This window comes from Mustela putorius, unplaced genomic scaffold, assembly GCF_011764305.1.
Source record: "Mustela putorius furo isolate JIRA1106 unplaced genomic scaffold, ASM1176430v1.1 tig00003899_pilon_pilon_pilon, whole genome shotgun sequence".
Taxonomy (NCBI): domain Eukaryota; kingdom Metazoa; phylum Chordata; class Mammalia; order Carnivora; family Mustelidae; genus Mustela; species Mustela putorius.
In genome coordinates this window covers 1,719,112-1,742,366 of record NW_025422048.1, presented here as the reverse complement: position 1 = coordinate 1,742,366, position 23,255 = coordinate 1,719,112, and the positions used below count along the sequence as shown (strand labels likewise).

Genomic DNA, 23,255 nt, shown 5'->3' with positions numbered 1-23,255 from the left:
GGTGGCTCCCCTCTGGGAAATCCAGGGGCCAGAGCAAGAACCGCAATCATCAGGACATCAGGGCTCTTGGCTTCTTCCCTTCTTGCTATTCTCTTTCCCTCCATCTGCACACGGCCCTTCCTAAGGCCCCCCTCGGCGCACCCCATTTTCTCATCTTCGTCCTGTTGGCTTACTGGGTGCCCTGCAGCGTCCCATGGATCCCAAATGGCTGAACAGAGGACGGGACGGACGTAAAGCCCCGGGGTCTGACCCACGGGAGGCGCTCGGCCAAAGCTGCCCCTCCCCGTCCCAGCGGCGGACGGCGGCGCGCTGACCACCGCCACCCAAGTCCTGGAAGCAGCCCAGATGGGAAGCAGAAGTGCCCCAGGGCGCTCGGGGAGTCAGCCCAGAACCCCAGTGGGACGCGCCGGGACCCGCGCGGGGCCCCGCCGCCCTCCCGCTGCGACGCGCATGCTCCATGCCCCCCACCCCCCGCGCTGGGTTCCCACGCCGCCGCCGCCCCGGCCCCGCCCGCTCCCCGCCCGCGTCCTGGCCCAGCTCGTCGGCTCAGGACAGACGACGGACGGCCTCGCAGAACGCGCCCCCCCGAGAGCAGCGCCCACGGACCAGGTCGAAACCCGGCAGGGAATCCCGCCATCTCCTGGGGCCGCTGTCCCGGAGGGCTTCTCGGAGGCGGCAGCCTTGGCCTCGGGCCTGCCAGAGGCCGGGTGTGGGGGAGGGGGCCGGGGCGGTGGGGCGGGGGGGGGGGGCGGGCGGCGAAGAGGAGCGAGCAGCGCGGCGGCCCGCGGAGCCCCAGTACGCCGGCCTGGCAGGACTGTGGCAGCCCAGAGCGGGGCTCCGTTTGGGCAGGGGGCGAGGGGGCGAGGGAGAGGGTCCCGGGAAAGGCAGCCAGTGTTTCCTAGTTTCACGCCTTTGACTGCGGTTCGCCTCTGCCCCTGGAGCTGGCCAGAGAGCACCGGCCACCCGGCGGTAAGTTTGGGTTTTTGCGCTCTGTGTTTGGGAGCGCTGGGCAGGCTGGCGCTGTGAGGTCGCGGCGCTCCCGCCTAGGGGCACCTGGCGACCTCAGCAGGCACAGGCCTGGAGCGTCCCAGACATATTCCCGTGGCTATAAAGGGTGGGGGTTTGTGCCCCCTCGGTGGTGTGAACCCTTGGTGGTGAGGTGCACAGCAGCAAAAAGGCCTAAGGAGAGGAAGCCCGCGGTGGCATGGAGGGCCCCCAAGAGCAGGAGAGGGAGTGGGCTGAGCTGAGCAGGGGAACTAGCTCGAGGGGTCCGCCAGTCCACCAGCTCCTCACTGAGCCACCAGTGTCGGCCAGGGTGCTGCAGGCCTGTTAGGGAACAAAACAGCCAAACTCCCCCCACGATGGGTCCAGTTCTAGTGGCACCACACCAACAATAAACAGCAAACATTTTAAATTCGGAAGTATAGAGTGTGTTAAATGGTGGTAAGTGCCATGGGGAAAACAGAGCAGAGGAAAGAAGGTGAGGAGTTGGGTTGCGAGTTTATGTAGTTAGGTGGTGAGGTTTCTGAAAAACTTGAAGGAAATGACAGAGTATTCCACAGAGAGGAAACAACCAGTGCAAAGGCCCTGAGGTATGAGTGGCGGCATGGTGTGTGGGAGGGACGGCTCAGAAGACAGTGTGGCAGGAGTAGGGAGCAAACGGGTGGGAGGAGGGGAAGGCCAGGTCAGAAAGAGCCATGTGGGTAAAACAGACACCCCAGGGAGGGCCGTGAGCAGAGAAGGACAGAATCCCACTAGGAGGTAGCCATCCCTAGGACCAGTTCAGCCTATGTCCCCCACACCCCAGGGCAAGGGAGACATCCGTTGCGAGGGTGAGGCTCAGAGGGCTTTGCTGGGTCAGGCACCGTGGAGGCCCTGGGCTGACCTGTGGCCTCCCTAGGGCCCCGGGTCCTCAGGCCTTTCCACCAGGTGGGTGGCAAATGATGCAGTCCCAGGGGAAGACCGCTGGAGCAAGGAGGAGGCGGTTGGGGTCTTAAATTGCCAGACCTCAGAGGAAGTTTCACCGGGGCGGCGGGGGGGCGGGGAGGGAGAAGCCTGACTGCAGAGACTCTGCGTCACTCCTTGCCGGTGAAACAGCCCCAATTCTTGACCCTGCCTGCATGGGATTGCTGACCGCCTTTCCCGTTGTTTGTTTGTTTGCTGTTTTCTTTTTCTGGGGAAACAGCCCCATCTCGTGGTCTTCTGTAAGCATCAGCACTGAAGTCCACTGGCCGCCTCTCCCCTTTCTGAGCCATGATGCGTTTCAGTTGGCAGCCCAGAGCCTTTCCTCCCCCAGGGGGTCAGCCCCACATCCTCGGCTTTACTTGGCCCAGTCAGCAAGCACGGTGGGATTCTGCTACCCTCCTAACCCAGGCTGACTGGGCCTTCCTGGCGTCGGGGCACTGCTGTCTGATGGACCGTCACCTGTCTGCCTAGTGTCCGGTAGCCGGGAGACCTGAGCTTCGGGGCCTGGAATCATCCTTCAGCCTCTCCTTTGCCCCGGTCGCCCACCTGGGTCTTAGGAGAGGCCCCTCTCCAGTTCCACAGTCTCCGATTCTTCCTTAGGCATATGCCCTATTCCTGCCTGGGCGTTACTCAGGATCAGGGTCTGTGAGAAGAACTTGCCATATCTCTCTTTGCAGGCTTGAGGGTATGGGAGACTAGGTCTCACGGACGGACACTTGGGTGTGACCACTGCACATGACTGGCCCCCTGGATGCACCTTGTGGCGTCGAATTTCAGTGTCAGGCTCTGTCTGCAGGCTAACCCTGTCCATAGTGTGTTTTCCTCAGGAAGTCACAGCTCAACAATCTCTTCTCTCTTGGGAGCTTCGAAGGGACCCCAGCAAGTTGTGGGAGGTGGCTTTCGATTTGCGTATTTTCCAAAATGGCTCATGACCCAGCAGGACAGTCATGGTAAGGAAAAAAGAAGTTGATGCTGTCCTTCAGAACGTTCTGCTAGTGGCCTGAGAAGCCTTGCTGCTATCAGTGTTCTTCGCCCGCACACACACCTATAGCTTGTGCCAGTCCCCTGGTGGCTGACAGTGTGTCATCATGAGACACACGTGACCTGTGGACATCAAGATTATTTGACAGTGACACCTTTTGCCACTCCCCCCTTTTTTTGTTGAGATGGGATTCACATAACATAAAACTAGCCACTTCAGAGCCAGTGACTCAGCGGCATGAAGCACATGAAGCAACCATCCCCTCTTTCTAGTTCCAGAACATTTTTTTAAGATGTTATTTATTCATTTGACAGAGAGATCACAAGCGGGCAGAGAGGCAGGCAGAGAGAGAGGAGGAAGCAGGCTCCCCGCTGAGCAGAGAGCCGGATATGGGGCTCGATCCCAAGACCCTGGGATCATAACCTGAGCTGAAGGCAGAGGCTTTAACCCACTGAGCCACCCAAGCGCCTCAGTTCTAGAACCTTTTTATCCCCCAGAGAGAAACCCTTTCCGGGAAGCCATTGCCCCCGGCGCTCTCCCCCTCAACCGCCCTCAACCGGCCCTCACTGATCTGCGCTCTGACCCTCCGGATTTACCTGTGCTGGAGATGTCACACGGTTTGTAAGACTTCAAGCTTTCTTGATGGGAAATCACAGGTCAGTGACATTCGGAGTGATCAAAGGCAGACCTCTTTGTTACAGCTCTGAAGGAGAGGAGGCAGCCACATGGGGCCTTAATGGGGCGGGGACAGGGGGTGAGTACTGGAGGAGGGGTAGGTAGTTTCTGCAGGGTCCCTGTGCGTTGGCTAATCTAGATGATTTCTCAGGCACTGGGGCATGGGGGCTCCTTAGTTGTCGGGTGCCTAGCCCCAGAGCGTGGGAGCCTGATAAAGTGGGGGAGGGTTGAGGGAGTGTGTTTAGTGGTCCCAGAGAGAGGAGCCCCAATGGGGGAGATACTTAGGGTGGGGGCTTAGCCAACTGGCCAAGAAAGGCCGAGAAAAGAGAACTTTTTGACGTGACTTGGAAACTAGGTCAAGACGGCTCTTGTGAACTACTAGATGACATCACATAGGCGGAATTGCGCAGCATGTGGCCTCTCATGTCCATGCCTGGCTTCTTCCATGGAGCATGAGGTCTCCAGGGTTCATCTACACCGCAGCACGGAGCAGTACTTCCCTCCTTTTTATAGCCAAACAGCATCCCACCATGGGCACAGACTCCGGTTTGCTGGGTCCCTGTCTTGGGTTCTTCCGCCCTCTGGCTGCTGCCGGTCAGGCTGCAGTTAAACCCTGCGCGTTTGTTTTGATGTGAACACCTGTGGTCGGTCCTCGGGAGGGCAATTGCTCGGTCACGTGATAGAGGGACCACGGGACGATTCTCCCTTTTAATCGCGTGCGCCGCCGAGGAGATGGACAAACAGAGCGCAGGCGCCCACCTCCCCGGGGTTGCCGGAGGCCTCCAGCTTGCCTTCTTGGCATGTTTCTCTTTCTTTCTGTTCCTCCTTTCCCCTGCCCCTCCCTCCTTCTCTGGGTCTCTCTCTCTCTCCCCGTCTCTCTTGCCTTTGTTTTTACAGAAATATTTTAAAGTAAGTTTACATGCCATTTTCTATATTCCATGACCTGCTGCCATTATCCAGCCAACACATGAGCAGCACTGGCCCCACAGTCACCCCTCCAGGCCCCCAGTGCCTTTGAGTCCTCTGTCCTGCACACCAGCATCTCACCAAGGACTCCCATTGCACTTGACTGTTGGCCATGTACATCTCTTTTCCTCTAGAACAGTCTCTCTTGCCAGCCTCCTCTTTTCTCCATGACACTGGTATGAAGAGGAGACCGAGTATAGCCCACCGTCTACACCAGGCTTGTTGCTTCCTTGTGGTCTTCCCTCTGTCCCCAGGATCCTTTATAAACTGGGTGTGGGTTCTCAAAGCTGCATTAGAATCCAGCCAAGCTTTGGAAGAGCCTTGTGCACTCCCCACGGTGCCATCCCCACAGCAGGCATGTCCCAGCTCTGCCCAGGTTAGCTTTCTGCCTTGTGACCAGCAGCAAACAGGGGAAGACATTTTGACATCACGTGGCCATCTGCTTTCCCTAGGTCTTTCACCCAGTGGTTTTAGTGTTCATTCTGCTTTAAGGGATTCTTTCCATCTTCACCAGATACATGAGTTTATTCTCAGCCAGTGCCGATTGAAGCTCATCACTGGTGATAAGGGACTCGGCTGCACTTTAAATGCTGCGCCACCTCTCTCCTGTAGCAGAAATAAGCTGCAGTCGCCCAGACAGCATAAGCATTCGCAGCCCACTCCTTGGCCAGCCACCACCTGGTTCCTCTGCTTCCCCATGGGGCACTCCACCTTGTGGCCTCCCGTTGGTGGGGACAACAGCCTTGGAGCAAACCTTCCTTTGCCGCCCTGTTTTCCGGTATTGAAAGTTGATGTGGCGAAATCTGATTCTGTCCGCTTTGGCAATGACATGCTCTTCCTGCCCTTAGGGTGAGCCCCAGCTCCTGTCTGTCCCCAGAGTGCCCACACGGCCTCACCTTCTGGACACCCCTCTCCGCCCCCCGTTTCAACACCATGACCGCTGAGCTCGGTCCCATCTGAGGGCCGGATATGGGCCATGCCCTTAGCCTGCTGCTCTCTCCACTCACCCCCAGCCTTCAGCTCTCGGCCTGAAGGTCCCTCCTTCAGAGAGCACCCCTCTCCCAGCTAATGTGGGTCCCTCCAAAGGGCATCTCACTATTCTGATCTTTCTCTATTCTTCGAGAGTAGGACTGCTTCAGGCAGAGTGGTGTGTGTGTGTGTGTGTGTGTGTGTGTGTTCTGGAGTTTTTCTGTAAGGACCCCAAGCTGAGAGGAAAAGGAGTTGGCACTGGAGCTTCCAGGAACGGCTGGGAAGTTGGGGGAGGGGCGCTGCTTCCATGGGAGGAAGGTTTCCTACGCCCTGTCTGGCGGCCCACCACCCCGATGAGGAGAGAGGAGAGGAGCCCACAGAGACGTGCGGAAGTCCTGCCCCCCAGTGGCTGTGAACGGGACCTCACTGGGCTGAGGTCATGTTGGAGTAGGGTGGACCTCATCTCATACTTGGCTTTTTCCAACCCCATTAGCTCCTTCGCACCCCTGCGATGGCAGCCGTTCTCTTGAAGGCCAGGCCCAAGGTGAGTGGAGCTCCCTGACTTTCCCCATTTGCCACCTCTTCGTGTCTCCCCTTAACTGATGAGTTCTCTGGGTCTCCCTGCCTCCGGTTTAGTTGCTGCCCGCCCATTCTGGGATTCATGGGGATGAAGTCCCCTGCAGCCACAGGAATGACTTGTTTTAGGTGCCAGTGTCTTTTGAAGATGTGTCCGTGTACTTCACCAAGACAGAATGGAAGCTTCTGGATGTCCAACAAAGGATCCTCTACAAGACAGTGATGCTGGAAAACTATCATCATTTGGTGTCTCTGGGTAAGGATTGGATACACATATCTAATTCCCCTACTCTGTTTCTGTTTATTTTTAAGTTTCTTTGTTTGTTGGTTACTGTGAGCCCAAGAATAAATGCCTTTTCCCATCAGGGCAGTAATCTCCTGGAGCCCGGCTTTTGTCTCAGTAGGACAGTTTTTAGCTAAATGGTTTTGACCTGCAAGTGGTAAATGCATGGGCCCCCATCGAACTTATTTTGCATCTAAAATCACATGTTAAGTAAAAGATAGATGCACATTATCCTTGAATATTTATATGCTGCTGTAGACTTTTTTCATTATCAAGGTGGAATTGTACATTCATTTCATATTATGGAGTTCAGCTGCTCTTTTTCCTTGTATCAAGGCTAAGACGTGCACTCGGCTCTCCAGCCTATAGAAATACGGAAAGGAGCTGGGCAGGACCCCCCCACACACACACACACCGCTGCCGCCGGCTTGCAGGGGTCTGTTTGCTCCATTTCTTTCCTACAGATTTCATCTCCCTAATCTAACCACACAGAGGGAGACTAGTTTCTTCCCCTTGGTTCTTTCTGACCCTCACCATGCAGATCCAGGGCTCAAAGGGGAGTTCAGGATTCGTCTGTTGAGTTCGGCATAAAGGGACTGAGCCATCTGTTCTGTTCAATGATGGAAATGGGGCTTCAGCGCTCAAGGCGCAGGCGTGCCTCAGCTGTGTCCGTTCCTGACCGTCCCCAGGGCCTCCCACAAACCCCTGCCCTTAGCCCCGGGGGATCTTCAAACAGATTCCCCCATTTCCCACATGCCGGCTGCCCTCCTCTGGGGCCAAATAGTAACATGGTTATGCTCTTGACCCCAGTCCCCATGGACTTTGGACTGCCCATGGCCACTGCAGGCTCCCATACGTTCAAATTCCTTTGCTTCCATCAAGAGAATCTGTCCTTGCTCTGGACCTTTGCAGTGGCACTCTCTTAGAGGCTTCTCTGTTCTCTGTTCCGGACGATAGGAAGGCTGGGCTGAGTACAGGAATGTCACTGATCTGCTTCATTTCCATGGACAGGATGTTTATCCACCAAGCCTCACCTGGTCTCCTGGCTGGAACAAGGGGAGGGGCCCTGGACAACAGACATCTGGAGAACACCGGCCACCGCGAAGACGCAGACAGGTGATTGTGGGGCGCCGGGCTGGCTGCCCTGAGCCAGTCGCAGGGAGCAGCCGCCCAAGCAGGGTATTGTGACCACTTTGGGTGGGAAATTCCCTTTTGTGGCCCACTTAAATCGCCCAGGGAGTCCCCGTTGAGACCCTGGGTGAAGACAGCACCTCTTGCCTTGTCCCTCCACTGCTTCCAGCTCCCTCCCGCGCCCCGTCCCCCTGTCCTGATCTGTTCCTTCTCAGCTCTGGTGTGGGCCTGAGGCGGGAGAACGAACCCTAAATAGAGCTGCGGGGCGAGCGATCCTGGTGGGCGCTCTGTGTCGTTACAGAAGGCGGGATACAGACTGCGACGTCGGTTTCCGCACAGAAGCGTGATCCAGAAGAACTCCCGGGTCCCGATCGTCGGGCTGGTGACTATCGTCCGGTGGCCTGGCCGCCAGGCGACGCGCCGGAGCAGGGAGTGAGACGGGCTCCCTCTCCGCAGACGGGGTCCAGCAGGGGTGACCCTCCCCGGGAGAAAGGTCCCAGCAGCCCGTCTGGGGCGGCGGGAGAGACGCGGCTGAGGAGCAGCCCCCGCGTCGGGCAGGAGAGGGTTCCCGGGCGGCAGGGAGCGCGCGGCGCCGAGAAGCGCTACGTGTGCCAGCAGTGCGGCCGCGCGTTCAGCCGCAGCTCCAACCTCATCAAGCACCGGGTCATCCACAGCGGCGAGAAGCCGTACGCGTGCGGCGAGTGCGGGAAGCTCTTCCGGCGGAGCTTCGCGCTGCTGGAGCACCGGCGCACGCACAGCGGCGAGCGGCCGTACGCGTGCGGGGACTGCGGCAAGGCTTTCACGCGCAGCTCCAACCTCATCAAGCACCAGGTCATCCACAGCGGCGAGAAGCCGTACGCGTGCCCCGAGTGCGGGAAGCCCTTCCGGCGCCGCTTCGCGCTGCTGGAGCACCGGCGCACGCACAGCGGCGAGCGGCCGTACGCGTGCGGGGACTGCGGCAAGGCCTTCCGCCGCAGCTCCAACCTCATCGAGCACCAGCGCACGCACCGCGGCGACAAGCCGTACGCGTGCGGCCAGTGCGCCAAGGCCTTCAAGGGCGTGTCGCAGCTCATCCACCACCAGCGCAGCCACAGCGGCGACAGGCCTTTCACGTGCCAGCAGTGCGGCAAGGCCTTCCGCGGCTGCTCGGGGCTCAGCCAGCACCAGCGCGCGCACAGCGGAGAGCGGCCCTACGCGTGCCCCGACTGCGGCCGCGCCTTCAGCCGCCGAGCCAACCTCGGCAAGCACCGCGCGCTGCACCGCCGCGACCGGCCCTACGCGTGTCCGCGCTGCGGGCGGCGCCCCCCGGAGCCCCGGGCCGCGCAGGGGGCCGAGCCGCGGCGGCCCCGCGCCGGGAACGGCCGTTGCGCCGAGTGCGGCCAAGCCCTCCGGGCCCCGCGGCGGCCGGGCCGGCCCCAGAAGCCCCGCGGCGGGAGGAGGCCCGCGGGGAGGAGCGACGGCGGGGCGGAGGGCGAGGCGGCCCCGGGCGACGCGGGCTGTGCGGCGGCCCCCCGCGCGGTGTGACAGGGCCGGGCTTCGAAACGGGGTGCCGGGTGCTCCTCTCAGCCCGACGATGGTGCCTGCGGGCGCTGCAACGCGTGCTCCCAGGCCCGCGGGCCTCAGGACCCCTGTGGCGGCGGGGGGGGGGGGCGGGGGGCCACCCTGTGACGAGAGCCCCTATCCCCGCCCCCCGCCGCCCGCCCCCGCGCCTTGGGTTCCTCTTGCGAGACCGAGACCGTGGGCTTCAGCCCCAGACTGCTTAGTGTTTCCGGGTAGAAGCACTCCGAGCACTTTCATCGTTTAAGCGCCTGTCAGCGGAGGGGACTTGAGGGAACTCTGCGACTGGACTGTGGCTGGACTGTGTGACGTCACCGCAGACTCATCAGTTCAGAAATTGTCTGGAAATGGATTTGGGCAAAGACGTTCGTGGCCTGCCCCAGCCGGCCTGTCCCGCCACAGGAAGTGATGTCTCTGAGCCTGCCGCTCGAGAGAAGGAACAGGACACCCCGCTAGCACGCTGAGCAGGGACCCCTTTCTTTCCCGGGCCACTTGTCCTTGCGCCTGAGAGCCACAGCTGCCCACGGGTGCCGCCGGCTGCTTCTCCGAGGAGCCGCAGCGTCCAGCTCGCATCTTCCCGGAGGCCTGGGGCGGGGCTGCGTCTGGGAGACACGCTGATCTCTCAGGGGACGGGGCTCCAGGCAAGGCGTGTCTGCCCTGCCCACCAGGCTCACCCTGCTCACTGCCTTCTGCTCCCCCAGACCCCACCAGCGAAGACCACCCTGGGCTCTCCGCCCCTCCTCCCCACCCTCAGTGCCTAGAGCTTCCCGCAGCGCTGCGCTCTGGCAAGGCAAGGTCCTGCGGGAAGGCAACAAGCTACGGATTCGCACAGAGCGGCCGGCAGTGGCTCTCTCGTTGGATCTGCCTTTCATATGACATTTCTTATAATATTGAAGATTCAGCTGCTTTAAATATTTTCGCATTCAGGAGTGATGTAAGTTAAAGATAGAGATATTTGCCTCATGAGAGAGTTAGAAAATCGCTCCTTAAATAAGACTCCCCCACCCTGTGAGAAGACCTCAGGGGAGAGAAAACCCGGCCCCTCCTCTCCCCCCTCCTCCTCAGCCCCACGGAGACAGGGCGGCTGGCAGTGTCCTCACTGGCTGGCCACCTCCTTCCAGCCCTCTTCACTGCCAGGCTCTCCGGCAGGCAAGTGGTAGGTCCCCACTGGGCCTCCGAGGAGCCTGGGCGCCTACCCTGCCACACAGGAGAGGTTCGACTGGACATCAGGACAGTGAGGAAAAACCTGGAGATGCAGAATTCCTTCCGAGCAGGCATCTTGGAGCTCTGATCACTAGGATGACCCCAAAAAAGAGAGATACAGGTAGACAGAAACAAAGACATAGAGAAGTTTGATCTAGCTATATCAAAAAGAGTTTGATACTATTTATGGAAAGTTCTAGAGTTCTTATATCTTGCTTTTATCTCATAGCCCTTCACTGGGTCTGTGTCCCCTTGTCCTTTGTCGTCTTTGTGTCACATTCATGTGTGCTAGCACTTCAGAAACATGGGAAATGAATATGGCCCCTTAGCACTTTACCTCCAGCCCCATCTGAGGGGGTCAAATGGATCTGCATCTTGAGGTTCTCCAAGGGAAAAAGAAGTATCAGCAACAGTGCCTTTGAAGTCCATGGGCAGGTCATTGGGAAGCATGTGTCTCCCTGAGGCACAGACGATCTTTGAAGGCAGGCAAGGGGTTAGCAAACCAGTCCCCGTGCAGAGCAAGGAACAGAGGCAGGAGGCCACGCACGTGGACTCCACTCTCATTCGGTTCAACCGTGGCCTGGCCAAGATGGGGACGAAAGCCACCACGTGAGGGGAACCAGACAGAGACCAGATCCATGGGCTCCCGTGTCCGTCTCCATCGCTCTCGTAAGTGAACAGCATGTCGTGTCCTCCCGTCTGTCCCGCCGGACAAGCCAACTTCACTTCTCCCGTGAACTCCTTTTCTCGTGGGACCCATACCCAAAGGTGACTGGCTACAGGGGGTGATGTACAGGTGTTTTCAGCAGAGGGTGCTGGACATTTGTGCTCTGATTTTGGAGCACCCGAAAGGTTCCAGGGTCCCCAAACACTTACCCAGATAAATGACATTTAAAATAGCAGTGCGTCTTTTTGTCAGTTCTCTGTCTAATTTTGCTTGTCTTCATGACATTTCCACTGCAGTGTGATTATGAGTGTCACTTTCTCTCCTGTGTGGAATAAAAGCCAGACCACTTGCTCTCTGACACCTTGGACCCTTTGCAAGAGCTGTTTAAAGGCCATGGCTCCGCCCCCATGTAACTGGGGGTTACATGTCCTGACTGAGTTCATTTACTTTAGGGGCAAACAAATAAGGAGGCTCTAAGGTGCGAGCCTTGGACAGAGCCCTCTCGTGCTTTAAAGTGAGCAGATAGCAGTTGGGTTAAAGGTACCAGGAAAGACTCTGAGTGTGGAACTCGGGGGCGAGCCGAGAGACTATGTTTGCATGAGGGTAAGGCAGAAACCTTGGAGGGCAACACACCTGGGAATCAAGGGAAGCCATCCGAGACCGGTGGGACACCGTGACTCGGAGACGGGGAAGGGCAGAGAGGCACAGCAGCACCATGAGAAACACAGCTGTGTCTTCCCTCCAGTTGCTTTTGTATCTTTGGGCAACATGGCAGCACCCCCACGCCCTCCGGTGTGGGCCCGTGCAGCCCCGCGTGGGTCTGGACACAAGACGGCTCTGCCTTCACCCTTCTGGCTGGCGCTCGGGCATCACAGGCGCGGCAGGATTGCCTCCGCCACAGACGACTCTCCGACTCCCCAGGAACGGCTCAGGATCTTCACGCCTTTGCCCAGCCTGAGGGACACAGCCGGCCCTCCGCCGGGGTGCTGACTATGTGTCTTGCTAGGTAGCAGAGGTGACGACTGGGGTCCTGAGGCCAGAGCAGGGGTGAGTATCAGGGTGGTAGAGGTCAAGGGACTTCGGGCAGAACGGAGGGAAGGAGGGGGAGCCCGCGTGTGGTCAGGAGCCCTGGAAGAGCAGAGGGGTTCCTACAGGATGGTTGTGGGGTCCCTGGGAGCACAACGCAGGAAAGCCTGGGATGCTGGATGGAGAAGTTTGGTCTCTGGTTCCTGATGAGGAGCAAGTTTTTGTTAGCATGAAAGAATTATTCTCAGATGGAGGAGGGGAAGTTCACATACATTATAACACCGTCATCAGCCAGACGGTTCTGATGTCCATTACGTGCGGAGCCATGACGGTCTGCTGCAAGCAGCCACAGCTGACATTCTCGGGCATTTGCCGTGGCGTTGCCCACTGGTTGCCTCCGACACAACTCTGTGACTTCACAGCACGGGGGTGTCTGTGACTTCACAGCACGGGGCACACCCAGGCTGGGAAGTCAGGGCTTCCTCATCTCTCTTACATAGAGGTGTAAGTGGTGTGTGTACACCTGTGAAAACGTCAGCACACTGAAGATGGTGACCATAAACACCCAGCACCCCAAAAGTTACCTGCCTCCCCTCACTGCAGCCTCCCTGCCCCTACAGCTTCCCATTCCCACAACCGCATTTGATGTGTGTCGGTCCTTCACTTCACACTGCCAAGCACCGTTCCACTGGGTGGGTGGACCACGAGACCTCCTGGACACTGGCTGATGCACTTTCGGGGTGTTGCCCCGCGTGGGGCCATGTCATTCGTGCACAGGGGTTTGTGGGGGTACATGGAACTCTCATGTCCCTCTGAGCCACCCATATCTCCTTTGGTAAAGCACTCAAATCTTTTGCCCATTTATAATTGATTCGTTTGTCTTTTCATGTGGTTGTAAAGTTCTAGATACAAGTCCTTTGGCACACATGTTTTGCAAATATTTTCTTCCAGATTGAGGCTTGCCTTTCTATTTTCATAACAGTGTTTTTTGAAGAACAGACGTTGTTTTATTTTGCAGAAGCCCAGGGAATGAATTTTTTAATTTTATGGCTCGTACTTCCTGTGCCACAGTTAAGAAGCCTTTGCAAAACTCAAGTCACGACAGTTGGGCCCTCCGTCTTTCTCCGGGAACCGTGGAGCTTTCGCTCTTACATTTGGGTCTTTGACCTATTTGGACTTCATGTTTGTGTGTGGTACAAGGTGAATTCACAATTTCCTTTTCTTCCGTGCGAGTGTCCAGCTTCTCCAGCTCCGTCCGTGGTGAAGGTGATCTTTGCTACTTGTCCGGCAGACTTCCACTTAGGTCTCAGCCCGAACTAGGTCACATGGCCACCCTGCGCTGGAAAAGAGGCTGGGGAAAACCGGGGACGGGACTGTCATGACCTGTCACCTGAGGCTGAGCCCACTGATGCCCTGAACAAAATTGGGGTCTTATCCCCAGAGGAGAGGCCGGAATGTAAATTGGGTGATGTTATGGATTGAATTATGTCCCCCCAAAAGCCATGTTGAAGTCCTAGCCCCCAGTGACCTCAGAATGTGACCTTATATATAAATAGGGTCTTCACAGATCTAACTAGTTACGATGAGGCCCTACCCAGGTAAATCTGGATGATGTCATCTCACGATGTTTAATGCAACTGTAGCCACGGAGAACCAATAAGGGCACATTCACACGGATGCTGTGTGAATGTGGACAGACCATTCAGATGCTGCCCCCTTGGCCCCCAGGAACATGCTTGGTGTGTCGGAGGCCATGTGGCTGGGAAGCCAGTGCTGAGTTCCTTCTCGCTGTCCCCTGGGGCCCAGGACAGAAGAGGCACATGTGTGGGAAAGGTCCATGACTCCCGGCTCCTTCTCTTTCTCCGCAAGCAGGATTTCCAGGTTCTCAACCGAACACCCCCCGGCAGCCAAGTTGCAGCGGTCAGAGAGGAGAGGCATTGCTAGCTGTCGACAGCAGCCAGCCTCCTCCTACCGCCCTCCTGCCTGGCACCGGGGGACCCCTCCCTGCCACCCCGCACCCCCCTCATCCCAGCACTTCCTGCCTTCTCTTCCATGCCCATGGGTCAGGCCCAGGGCAGCTGTGCCAGCACTTTCCAAGACTCCTGCGTCTGCCAGGCTGGTGGAAGTGAGAAGAGGTGCAGAGACAGCAGGTAGGGGAGCTGAGTGTGCGGGGGGGGGGGGGCTGCCCCCTGCATCCAGCGGAGAGCCGTCCTAGTGGGAGTCTAGGCGGTTCCGTGGACACTGAGCGTGCTTCAGGCCTGCGATCAGCAGCACAGAGCTTCAGCCTCAGCGCCCACGTTGCTCCGCATGGAAGAACCAGCCTGTAGCTCAAATGTGGCAGAATTTTCCCTGACGGAAGGAGACCTTGCTCCTGGCCCTCTCTCCGAGCACTTGCATGAGGAACCGAAATAAGCCTCCTGCCAGCCTCAGAGCCCAAGAAGGTTCTTCACAAGGGTCCCAGAGGCACCTATTTGAAACGCACTGTCAAGGAAGGTAGGCCCCTTGGCTCCCGCTCTAGCCTCTGGCCACCTGCCTGCCACAGAGACAAAGCTTTCAGTGTCCTTAGGATAAAGGCAATTCACTAGCCCAGACGGCCACACTGATTACCAGGCGTAATGAACCATCCTGGTTCATGGCAAGTTTGCCTGTGACATACCTGCGTGGCCTGGTGGGCAACTCTGTTTAGCACTTCATAGTCACATTGTTTGCTTTCTTTTCTACACTTGTGAAGAGGACTGTGGGTGGGCACGACCTTTAGTTTCTCTCAAAACAGGCAGGTCAGGGGGAGGGGCCGAAGTGAGAGGACGTAGATGGGGCACAGGGATGAACTGGCTTCTACCCCCACCCCCCGCCTGTCTGGGACTAGAGACAGTCGCACTTCACACCACTTATGAGACCCTAAGAGCTGAGGCTGCATCTGAGGGTGGTTAAAAAGGAGATGGAAACTGAGCGGCTTTGTATCCGTGTATCCTAACTCCCCTGCGTGCCTATGGATCATATGCAGACCCCAATAAAGCTGGAAAGAAAAATTAAATTAAATTAAAATTCTTTTAACTTTTAAAAATTAAAAGAGAGATGCCTGGAAGGCCAGCCAAAATACAAGAAATAAAGAGAAGGGTCAGAAAGGAAAGACGTTAACAACCGATTAAAGAAAACCCCCTTGAGAAGACAAAGGCCCCTCAGCTCCAAACCAGATTGCCCCAAAGCTGGGCCGTGCCTGGTGAACATTCCTGAACTCCCAGGATAACTGGAACCTCCAAGAAGCTTCCAAACAAAAGAAATCAGCCACAGCAGGAGGAAATCCGAGTGAGCCCGCTACCCAGGCAGCTCTGGGAGCCAGAAGCTGGAGTCGTGCCTGCAGGCCTGGTGGTCGGGGGCCGGGGGGGGGGGGGGGCTCCCTGCGACTCCCTCCCCCAGCCAGTCACTCACCCAGCAGGGGACAGGAAGCTGAAGTTCAGGAACTATACGTAGTGGAAGAAAAGCTGCTGGACCACACAGGGCAGAGGCCCCGGGGAGCAGCAGCTGCGGCCATCACCTTGCAAGCTGGGCAGTGCTGCCTCCGTGTGGGGCAGAAAGCCCAGAGAACAGGCACAGTGCTGGTTCATTCTGTGTGTCAACTTGGCTAGGCTAGGTTTTTGGTAAAACACCACTGTCAGAGTCACCGTGAGGGATTTTTTTCCTTTTTTTAGGCGAGATTAATACCAAAATCAGTAGACTCCGAGGCGAGCAGATCGGCCTCCATAAATGCGGCTCTTCCCTGAATCTGCAGCCCCCAAAACTGTGTGGGCCCATTTCCTGGTCTGTTGCTCAGGAGAATCCCAACTGATACAGTTATAAGCCTGGAAGCATGAGCATGCAGCTACTAGACAGGCCAATGAACTGCAGTTATCACGGGACAGTTTCACATAATGTCACAGAATTGGATCGATGCAGTAGACAAAATGAGTCGGAGTGTGAAGGAACCAAACAGTACAATTATCAAACTAGGTTCTGGAGAAACACAGGAAAGTGCATGAAAGGAGAGGCAGTTTTTCCCAGTCTGTGGAACAAGTTTTCAAAGTTATTTATACATTTGGCTTCTCTTGTGGGTTGAACAGTTCCCCCCAACACCCAAACAAAAAGAGTCCTGACCGCCAGCATGTGCGAGTGTAACCTTATCTGGACACAGGGTCTACCCAGAGGCCATCGAGTTATATGAGGTCGTTAGAGTGGGGCCCTGAGCCAACGGGACCGGGTCCCTCTAAAAGGGGGTCATTTGGATACAGAGATGGGCACGCAGGGGAAGGCCACATGAGGAGGGGGACAGAGCTCGACGTGAGGTTTCCCCAAGCCCAGGAACGCCACTGATGGCCAGTGACCACCAGAAACTAGAGGAGAGGCCCAGAGCCGACGGTCCCTCAGAGCCGCCAGGAGGAGCCACGCCTGCCCACACCTGGATCTCGGACTTCGGGCCCCCTGGTCTGTGAGGGAAGGGATTTCGTTCGTTTGAGCCACTCGGTGTGGGGGCCTTGGTCAAGGCGGCCCTAGGAAACTCATACTGTCCCCAAACACCCTTAAGCAACACATCCTCAGACTGTTACCCAATACAATTAGAAATACACAGTAAGAGATGACCACAAAGTCTTGACAACTCAGATAAGCTCTACTCTGCAAGCTTAATGTCCGTGAAGACGTGAAAGCGAAATTAGAAACACCCGTAATGCAAAGCAAAGAGGGAGATCTCACTCGGAAACGTTAGTCTCTGGCCTCAGTTATTCAAGATGGAAAATGACAAAGGAACGTAGTTTTCCTCTTCAGAAATCAGAGGAAAAGAACAAAAACTAAACCCAAAGAAAATAGGCAGATGTAATTAATAAAATTAAAAGTTGAAGTTAATGAAGCAGAAAACCAAAAATTTAAAAAGAAAAAAAGGATAAAGGAAAAATCAAAATCTTGGGTTTTTTTTTTTTCCTTTGTAAAGACCAATGGAATGTATAAACGGTAAAGGAGCTATTGCTGCAAATGCCGAAGAAACAGAAAGACTCGTGGCAATACACCTGAACCTTTAGAGGAAACTGACTTTACAGACCCTGACACACGTAGAGGCGCTAATGATTTTTTAGAGCAGCATCTGATGAGACCCCATTTATGCAGAATCACAAGCGTGTGTGTGTGTGTGTGTGTGTGTGTGTGTGTGTGAAGTATAGCTAAATGTGTGGGAGGGGCATCTGTGAGGAGTGTGTTTGCACTCCCATGAGCTGGTGTATGAGCGTGGAGGTGGGTGTGTGCATGGGGAGGGACGTGTGAGTGCGGTGCACGTGCATGGGCTGAGGCATAGAAAGCAGGGTCCCCACAATGCCAACGCGCGAAACCCTCTTGCAGATATTTGTCTGCCCTGTGGGAATTCTGCACAAGGCCAGGCTTCGCAGGAAGCACTAACACCCAGTGGCCTCCCTGAAGAAACACAGCATAATTACTGTGAGCATCCCCTACCTCCAAAGCTCACGGGTGTGCTGTGCTTTGTCCCATCTGCTGGGCGACATGCGGGCTGGGTCCAGCCTGGGACTTGTATGAATACAGCCGCCACGAGCAGTCATATGTGAGTCTGTGTGTGGACACATAAACTCATCTGTCGGCTAAGTGAGTACCTGCTAGTGGAATCACAAGGTCATGGTGGCAGGTGCATACTGGCCATTTTAAGACGCGGCCCGACTGCCTTCTACAGTGGTCGTATCCTCCAACATTTCTACCGGTTCTTTGGCATCCTCACCGACACTTGCCACCAGCAGACTTTTATCTCATGGCCATTCTAATAGATGTTAAAGTTCAGGAATTCTGAGAGCTGATGGTGAAACACCACCGTTAATAGAAATGAAACTGTCTGAACGTTCACCTATATTAAAACAAAGGGGGTACCCGGAACTCCTCACGCCCTATTTCACCAGCTTACTGCCATCCCCCGTCACAGCCAACAGCACAGCGCGCTCCGGTGAGTCTCTCCCCGGCCTTGTGTTCCATGACGTGGTGCGGGTGCCTGGAAACTGGCCTGGTGGACGGCCTGACACCACCATGGGACTCGGCATACGCTACAAACCAGGCCTTGATCCTTTATTGCTTGGTTGATTGTGTAAACTTGAGTCTGTAGTCATTCCATTGTGACTAGCAGAAAAGGGGGTGTGTGTGTGTGTGATACTCTTCCAGTATCAAAAACTATACTCTAGTTCAGCAAAGGTGTGCCTCTTGTCACCAATGAACATGGGAAGTTCCCACGCACATCTTTGTTTCGCTTCCTCTTACTCATTAACACAAATGAAAATAGCGACCAACACTTACTTGGGAACCATACTCGTGTATTTACATCCTTCGTATTAGTAAAACTGGAAACTACTCACGAGTGTGGATATATTACACATACATGCATACCGAGAGACACACGCGTTTGCTTTCCTGGAGAGCTGCTGTCACCCACCCAGCCTGTCTGTGCAGCACAGAAGGCATCAGGTTTGGCCTGGGAGGGTGCCTGAAGCCAGGAGAGCCCAAGGTGGGCCCAGAGACCACTCTGGGCCAGTGGCAGTGGCCACAGATCAGGCTGTGAACCTGGCTGCCCGGGGCCTACAGTCAGGCCCCTCCTGACATGCCTATTGGGTAAGAGAGGGACCCTCTTGGCATCCGCTGATAATTATCAGCTAGATAATGGAGACCCAACCCAGCTTGGGCACCAGGGAATCTGAGGGTTTCTGGCTGCTTCAATCCTGGTGGTGCCCCTACTCTCTCAGCCCCGGCCTGGTGCAGGCTCTGGGGCCGTGGGCCCACGCTGGCCTGGCCTGTGGCGCTCTGCCAGGCGGGTGTTCTCCTGCGCAGGGAGCCAACCAGCCTTCCCTGGGAAGCCCAACAGTGCACAGACCACACTCCCTGCCTAGCCCTCACAGGTCCTTCCCTTACTGTATACCTTCCCCCACTGCTGCCATCCTGTCCTTGGCCAGACCAGGGGTTTCCCTCCAACAGAGCCCCAACCCCGTTGCTCTTCTCCCCTAGTAGCCATCCTCCCCCTGAGGCCTGCTATGGTCCATTCTCCAGAGGGCAGCCTGAGAGGCACTGTAAAAACATAAAATTTTGCCCCTCTCCTGCCTACAACTTTCTGTGGCTCCCCATTACCCTCAGGGTCAGCCCAGACCCCCCCTGTCTGAGGAAATGGGCATGGCCCCAGGTGGTCACTGCCTGTGTTCTGACCTCACCATTCTACCTCACACATTGCTGTCGCTCTAGTCACTCTGACCTAGTTAGAGTAGCCCCAGTGGGCCTGGCTGGCTCAAGGCTTTGCTCCTGCGAGTCACTCTTGGGTGTGGCCGCCCCACCCACCCCACCCCTTCTCACCTGCTCTCCCTGTCTCGCAGACATCCCGCCCCTGCCTTGCCCCATTGTTTGTGACACAGGTGGGGCCCCAGAGGCAGGTTAGCTTGCTCCCAGAAGCCTGACCAAGCCATAAACTTCTTCCCAGGTGCTGCCGTCACAGTACTGGCCGGACCTTCTCTCCTGCACACGTCAGGCGCCCCTCAGCCCACACGCACCAGGGGGCCCTCCTAGAGACCGACTTGCACATGTAAGGCCCTTTCCGCGTATGGGCCTGTGTGCAAAAGGGGGCGCCCCCCGATTTCTCCCGCACCCGGAGCAGGTCAGGCTGTTCTACGGGCCCATCTTTCATCCTGTTGCCACCGCGCAGGGCAGGGACAGAGGCTTCGGGAGAGGAAAGAGCTGCCCAGGATCCACAAGGGGCAACAACTGGAGCTGGGCTGTGCGCCTAGGCAGGCACGGGGCTCTGCGGGCACAGCACCCTGGGCTCCCTGGAGGCACTCCTTCGGTTCCGTCCCCAGCTCAGATTTGGGGCCAAGGCGGATGATCCTAAGGCCCCCCACCACCAATTTCCTGAGCCTTGGGGGTGACAATGCAGGGAGTGGGTGAGGAGCGAGGCAACAGCAGACCAGAAGGGGAGGAGGCCCGTGGTGGGGGACCCCCAGCCCTGCCCGTCAGCTCCCTGGACCAGCCTTTGAGCAAGGGATCCTCACCCGCACACCCACCCACGAGGCGCACCACCAAGCATAGGTCACAAGGGGGCGGCTGGCGGGGGGGGGGGGGGCTCTGCTCTGGCCTGGCTCCCCACCTGCCCCCTCTGCGCAGGGCGTAGAGGGGCAACGGGAAACTCGCTGGTGAGTGGTTGTTGATGTTTATTGAGACCAGGTGAAGGGCGGGAGCCTGCAGCAGCAAACCACTAGAGCACAGTCCGGGGGGCCGGGAGAAAGCTCTTGGGCCACAGGGCTACACAGGCCAGGGCCAGGAGCAGGCCCTGCACACACCCAGGGCTAGCAGGCTAAGAGGACAGGGAGAGACAACAGGGCACTGGTCCGGGGCTAGCTCCAGGCCCCAAAGCCCAACGGAACAGTCAGAGCCGGTGCCACCCACGGTGCTGGGAGTGGGCCTCATCCCCGCTGGGAGGTGGCCTCGCCAAGCTCCTGGCACTCAGGCTTCAAGGCTTGGGCCATCGGGTGGCACATACATGGGCTCGATGTGGGCCCAGCTTCGGGCCTGCTCGTCGGCCCAGCCAAGCAGCTCGGCAGCCCGGTGCAGGAAGACCAGGAGCAGCATGTGGACATCGCCCTCAGCCGAGTGGGCTGCGCTGGGCTCCGCCTGGAAGTAGCGGCGGAAGAGGCTGCCCAGGCTGTAACCCTTGCAGCCCTGGGCCCTGGTGCCATGGCTGTGGGCGCGGTCCAGGCTCCGCAGCGCGGGCAGTGTGTCCAGGCAGACGGTGTCCTCGGGCAGGCGGGCGCCCAGGCGCCGCAGCTCTGTGCACAGCAACGGGAAGTCGTAATCAAAACCGTTGTGGGCCACGAGGCAGACGGGGCCCTCCTGGCGGCTCAGGAAGGCCTGCAGCGTCCGCACCACGGCGGCGTCGAAGCCGGCCTTCCGGCACCGCGCCAGGCTGGCACTGCTCAGGCCAGTGATCTCACTGGCCTTGGCCGTGAAAGGGCGCTCCGGGCTCATGCACAGCGTGAGCTTGTCCAGGACCCGGGGCAGCACAGGGGCACCAGCCTCATCTCGGTCTGGGTTCTCCAGGGAGGAGCGGTGCACTGCAAACAGGGATATCTCGGCCACCTCAGGATTGACACTGGGGAGCCCGGTGGCTTCCAGATCCAGGAAGACGAAAGTCTCTGCCCGGGGCGGCTCGGACATGGCGATGTGCTCACGGGGACAGCAAAACCTAAAGCTGCCAGGGTAAGAGGCACAAAACCTGAGGGTCAGAGTGATGGGGCTGCCCGGGCCCAGCCACACACAGCTGATTCTGGGGCCAATGTTCCAAGTCCCTTTGTCCAGGATGAGGCCTCCCAGGGCCTTGGCACACTCCTCATTCTGTGTCCCAGTCCCTCCCTGGCCACTGTCACTACTACCAACTAGTAAACAGCAAAAGGTAGGGCCGGTCTGCGCAGATCCCAGCCTGGAGGCCTCTGCCACCTGCCTCCAGGTACCTGAGAGGCCAAGTGCACCAGGCCCATGTCACTAGGGACCCAGGGAGGGGCCAGCCCGGGATGGTATCTTCACTGAGACACCTTGGCTGGGAGCCTACAGTCCTAGGGTCATTTGTCGGGAAACAGGCAGCCAAGCCTCCTTGGTTTGGACTCCTCTGGCCTCCCTGGCACACCAGGTGCCTTCCCCAACTGGGCCACCTGCCTCTGGGCTCCCGGCGGCTGTCCTCACCAACCCTGCTGCGATGGCTTACCTGGGGCGGGTGTTGGCCGGCTTCCTGGGCTGCTGGGCACCTGTCTCCACACAGGCTGCTCCAGGCGGCCTTTAATCAGTGGCCATGGCCCGCCCCCAGCCGCCTGTTGGGCAACGAGGAGGCCTAAGGCCGCAGGACCTGTGCAGCAGGCTCACCGCCCCCTCGCTCACTCACAGGCTGCTAGACACACGCCCTGTGTTTACAAATTGGAAAGCAGATTCCTGGGCCACACGCAGCCTCCCCACAAGCTGGGCCATGGGCTGGAGGAACGTGTCATCACAGGCTCAAGGAGGAAGCACGAGCCACCCGGCCTGGCCTCCAAGTCTGACCGGGGCCAGGACTTAGCAGCTGACTGGGGCGACTCCCAGCAAGGTGGCAAGTCCCTTTCTCCAGAGCAGAGCTCTACCAGTGTCACAGGGACCAGGCTGGCCCTCATGAGGCTAAAGAGAGCTCGGGAGTGGGCAAGAGGTGTGTGCATGTGCCGTGCTTAGCCAAGAAAGGGAAAGGCGCCCTCGGGATGGGACCTGGGTGTCACCCCAGTGACCTTGAACACTTTCCACGCTGCCTGGCTCCCACAGGCTCTCACAGGCTCGCCTGCCAGCAGGAAGGGGAGATGGTATCTGTTTCACGGGCACAATGACCCATAATATCAAAGAGGCCTTTAGCTGAGGCTGCCAGGAAGGAGGAAGAGGTGAGGCCTCACCTGGCAAGCCACGTGGGCTCCTGCTGAGCCAATCCTGCCTCACCAAATGACGAAGGATGAGCAACGGGAAAGGTGCGTGTACAAGGATGCCTCTGCGGCACCCCTAGCCCCGTGGGAGGGGGAGGGAAGGCCAGCCCCTCAGAACCCGGACAAGAAGGCCCTCCCTGGCCAGAAAGTGGGCAGCATTGTCCTGAGGATCTCATTCCAGAGCGAGACGTGTCAGCCCTCGGCAGTGGGTGCCCACAGACCCAGCCTCCTGCCAGGGGCACAGGCAGGCAACTGAGAGGCTGGCTGCGGCCTGCCCGCTGCGGGCCCGCACCAGTCCCCGCACCAGTCCCTTGGCAGGTGAAGCCGTGGATGCAGCCGGGCAGCAGTGAACCTGGGCCTCCGCCAGCGGTCTCCTTGTCTGCAGCACCCACGGGGGGGCTCGACGAGGTGAAGGCACAGAAGCAGGTGAGGCCCATAGCCAGGGCCAGCCTCTGCAGTGGACCAAGTGTTGGGAGGGAGGCCCCTCCTTGAGGCCCCTTTGGCCTGTGGCTGGTCTGAGGGAGGCAGAGGCCCCACCAGTCATGCCTGTTCCCATGCTTGCAGGGAGGGAGGTGGCCGTGACAGGCGCACTGCTCAGGGTGAGGGAGATCCTGGGTCACCCTGGGAAGTCCAGAGAGCAGCTTCCTGGACAACCAGTCAGGCTACCGGCAAGAATTCCCCAGGCCGGTGCAGGGAGCCCTGGGGAGGACTGAGGAGGGAAACACAGGGCCTGGCCACTGGGTCCCGGATGGGGCGGGTGCCCGGGGCTGGGCCATG

General features: G+C 58.0%; 2 protein-coding genes across 4 annotated transcripts; one reads left to right on the top strand and one right to left on the bottom strand.

Annotated features, from left to right (window-relative positions):
• The first annotated feature begins 514 nt into the window (after window positions 1-514).
• ZFP92 (ZFP92 zinc finger protein) lies at window positions 515-11,332 on the top strand. Of its 2 annotated transcripts, none has more exons than XM_045068009.1 (5): window positions 515-609; window positions 6,051-6,101; window positions 6,263-6,389; window positions 7,428-7,532; window positions 7,849-11,332. In XM_045068009.1, the coding sequence occupies exons 2-5, from the start codon at window positions 6,069-6,071 to the stop codon at window positions 9,069-9,071; spliced, it is 1,488 nt and encodes a 495-aa protein (XP_044923944.1). In that variant the 5' UTR covers window positions 515-609; window positions 6,051-6,068; the 3' UTR covers window positions 9,072-11,332. The 2 variants fall into 2 exon arrangements, with proteins under 2 accessions (XP_044923944.1, XP_044923943.1); XM_045068008.1 differs by lacking the exon at window positions 515-609 and adding an exon at window positions 756-969.
• Window positions 11,333-20,184: 8,852 nt separating this feature from the next.
• Window positions 20,185-23,199, bottom strand: TREX2 (three prime repair exonuclease 2). Of its 2 annotated transcripts, none has more exons than XM_045068012.1 (2): window positions 21,749-23,199; window positions 20,185-21,262 (listed from the first exon to the last, which is right to left on the bottom strand). In XM_045068012.1, the coding sequence occupies exon 2, from the start codon at window positions 21,202-21,204 to the stop codon at window positions 20,494-20,496; it is 711 nt and encodes a 236-aa protein (XP_044923947.1). In that variant the 5' UTR covers window positions 21,205-21,262; window positions 21,749-23,199; the 3' UTR covers window positions 20,185-20,493. The 2 variants fall into 2 exon arrangements, with proteins under 2 accessions (XP_044923947.1, XP_004779387.1); XM_004779330.3 differs by having other exon boundaries at window positions 20,185-21,238.
• Window positions 23,200-23,255: the final 56 nt, after the last annotated feature.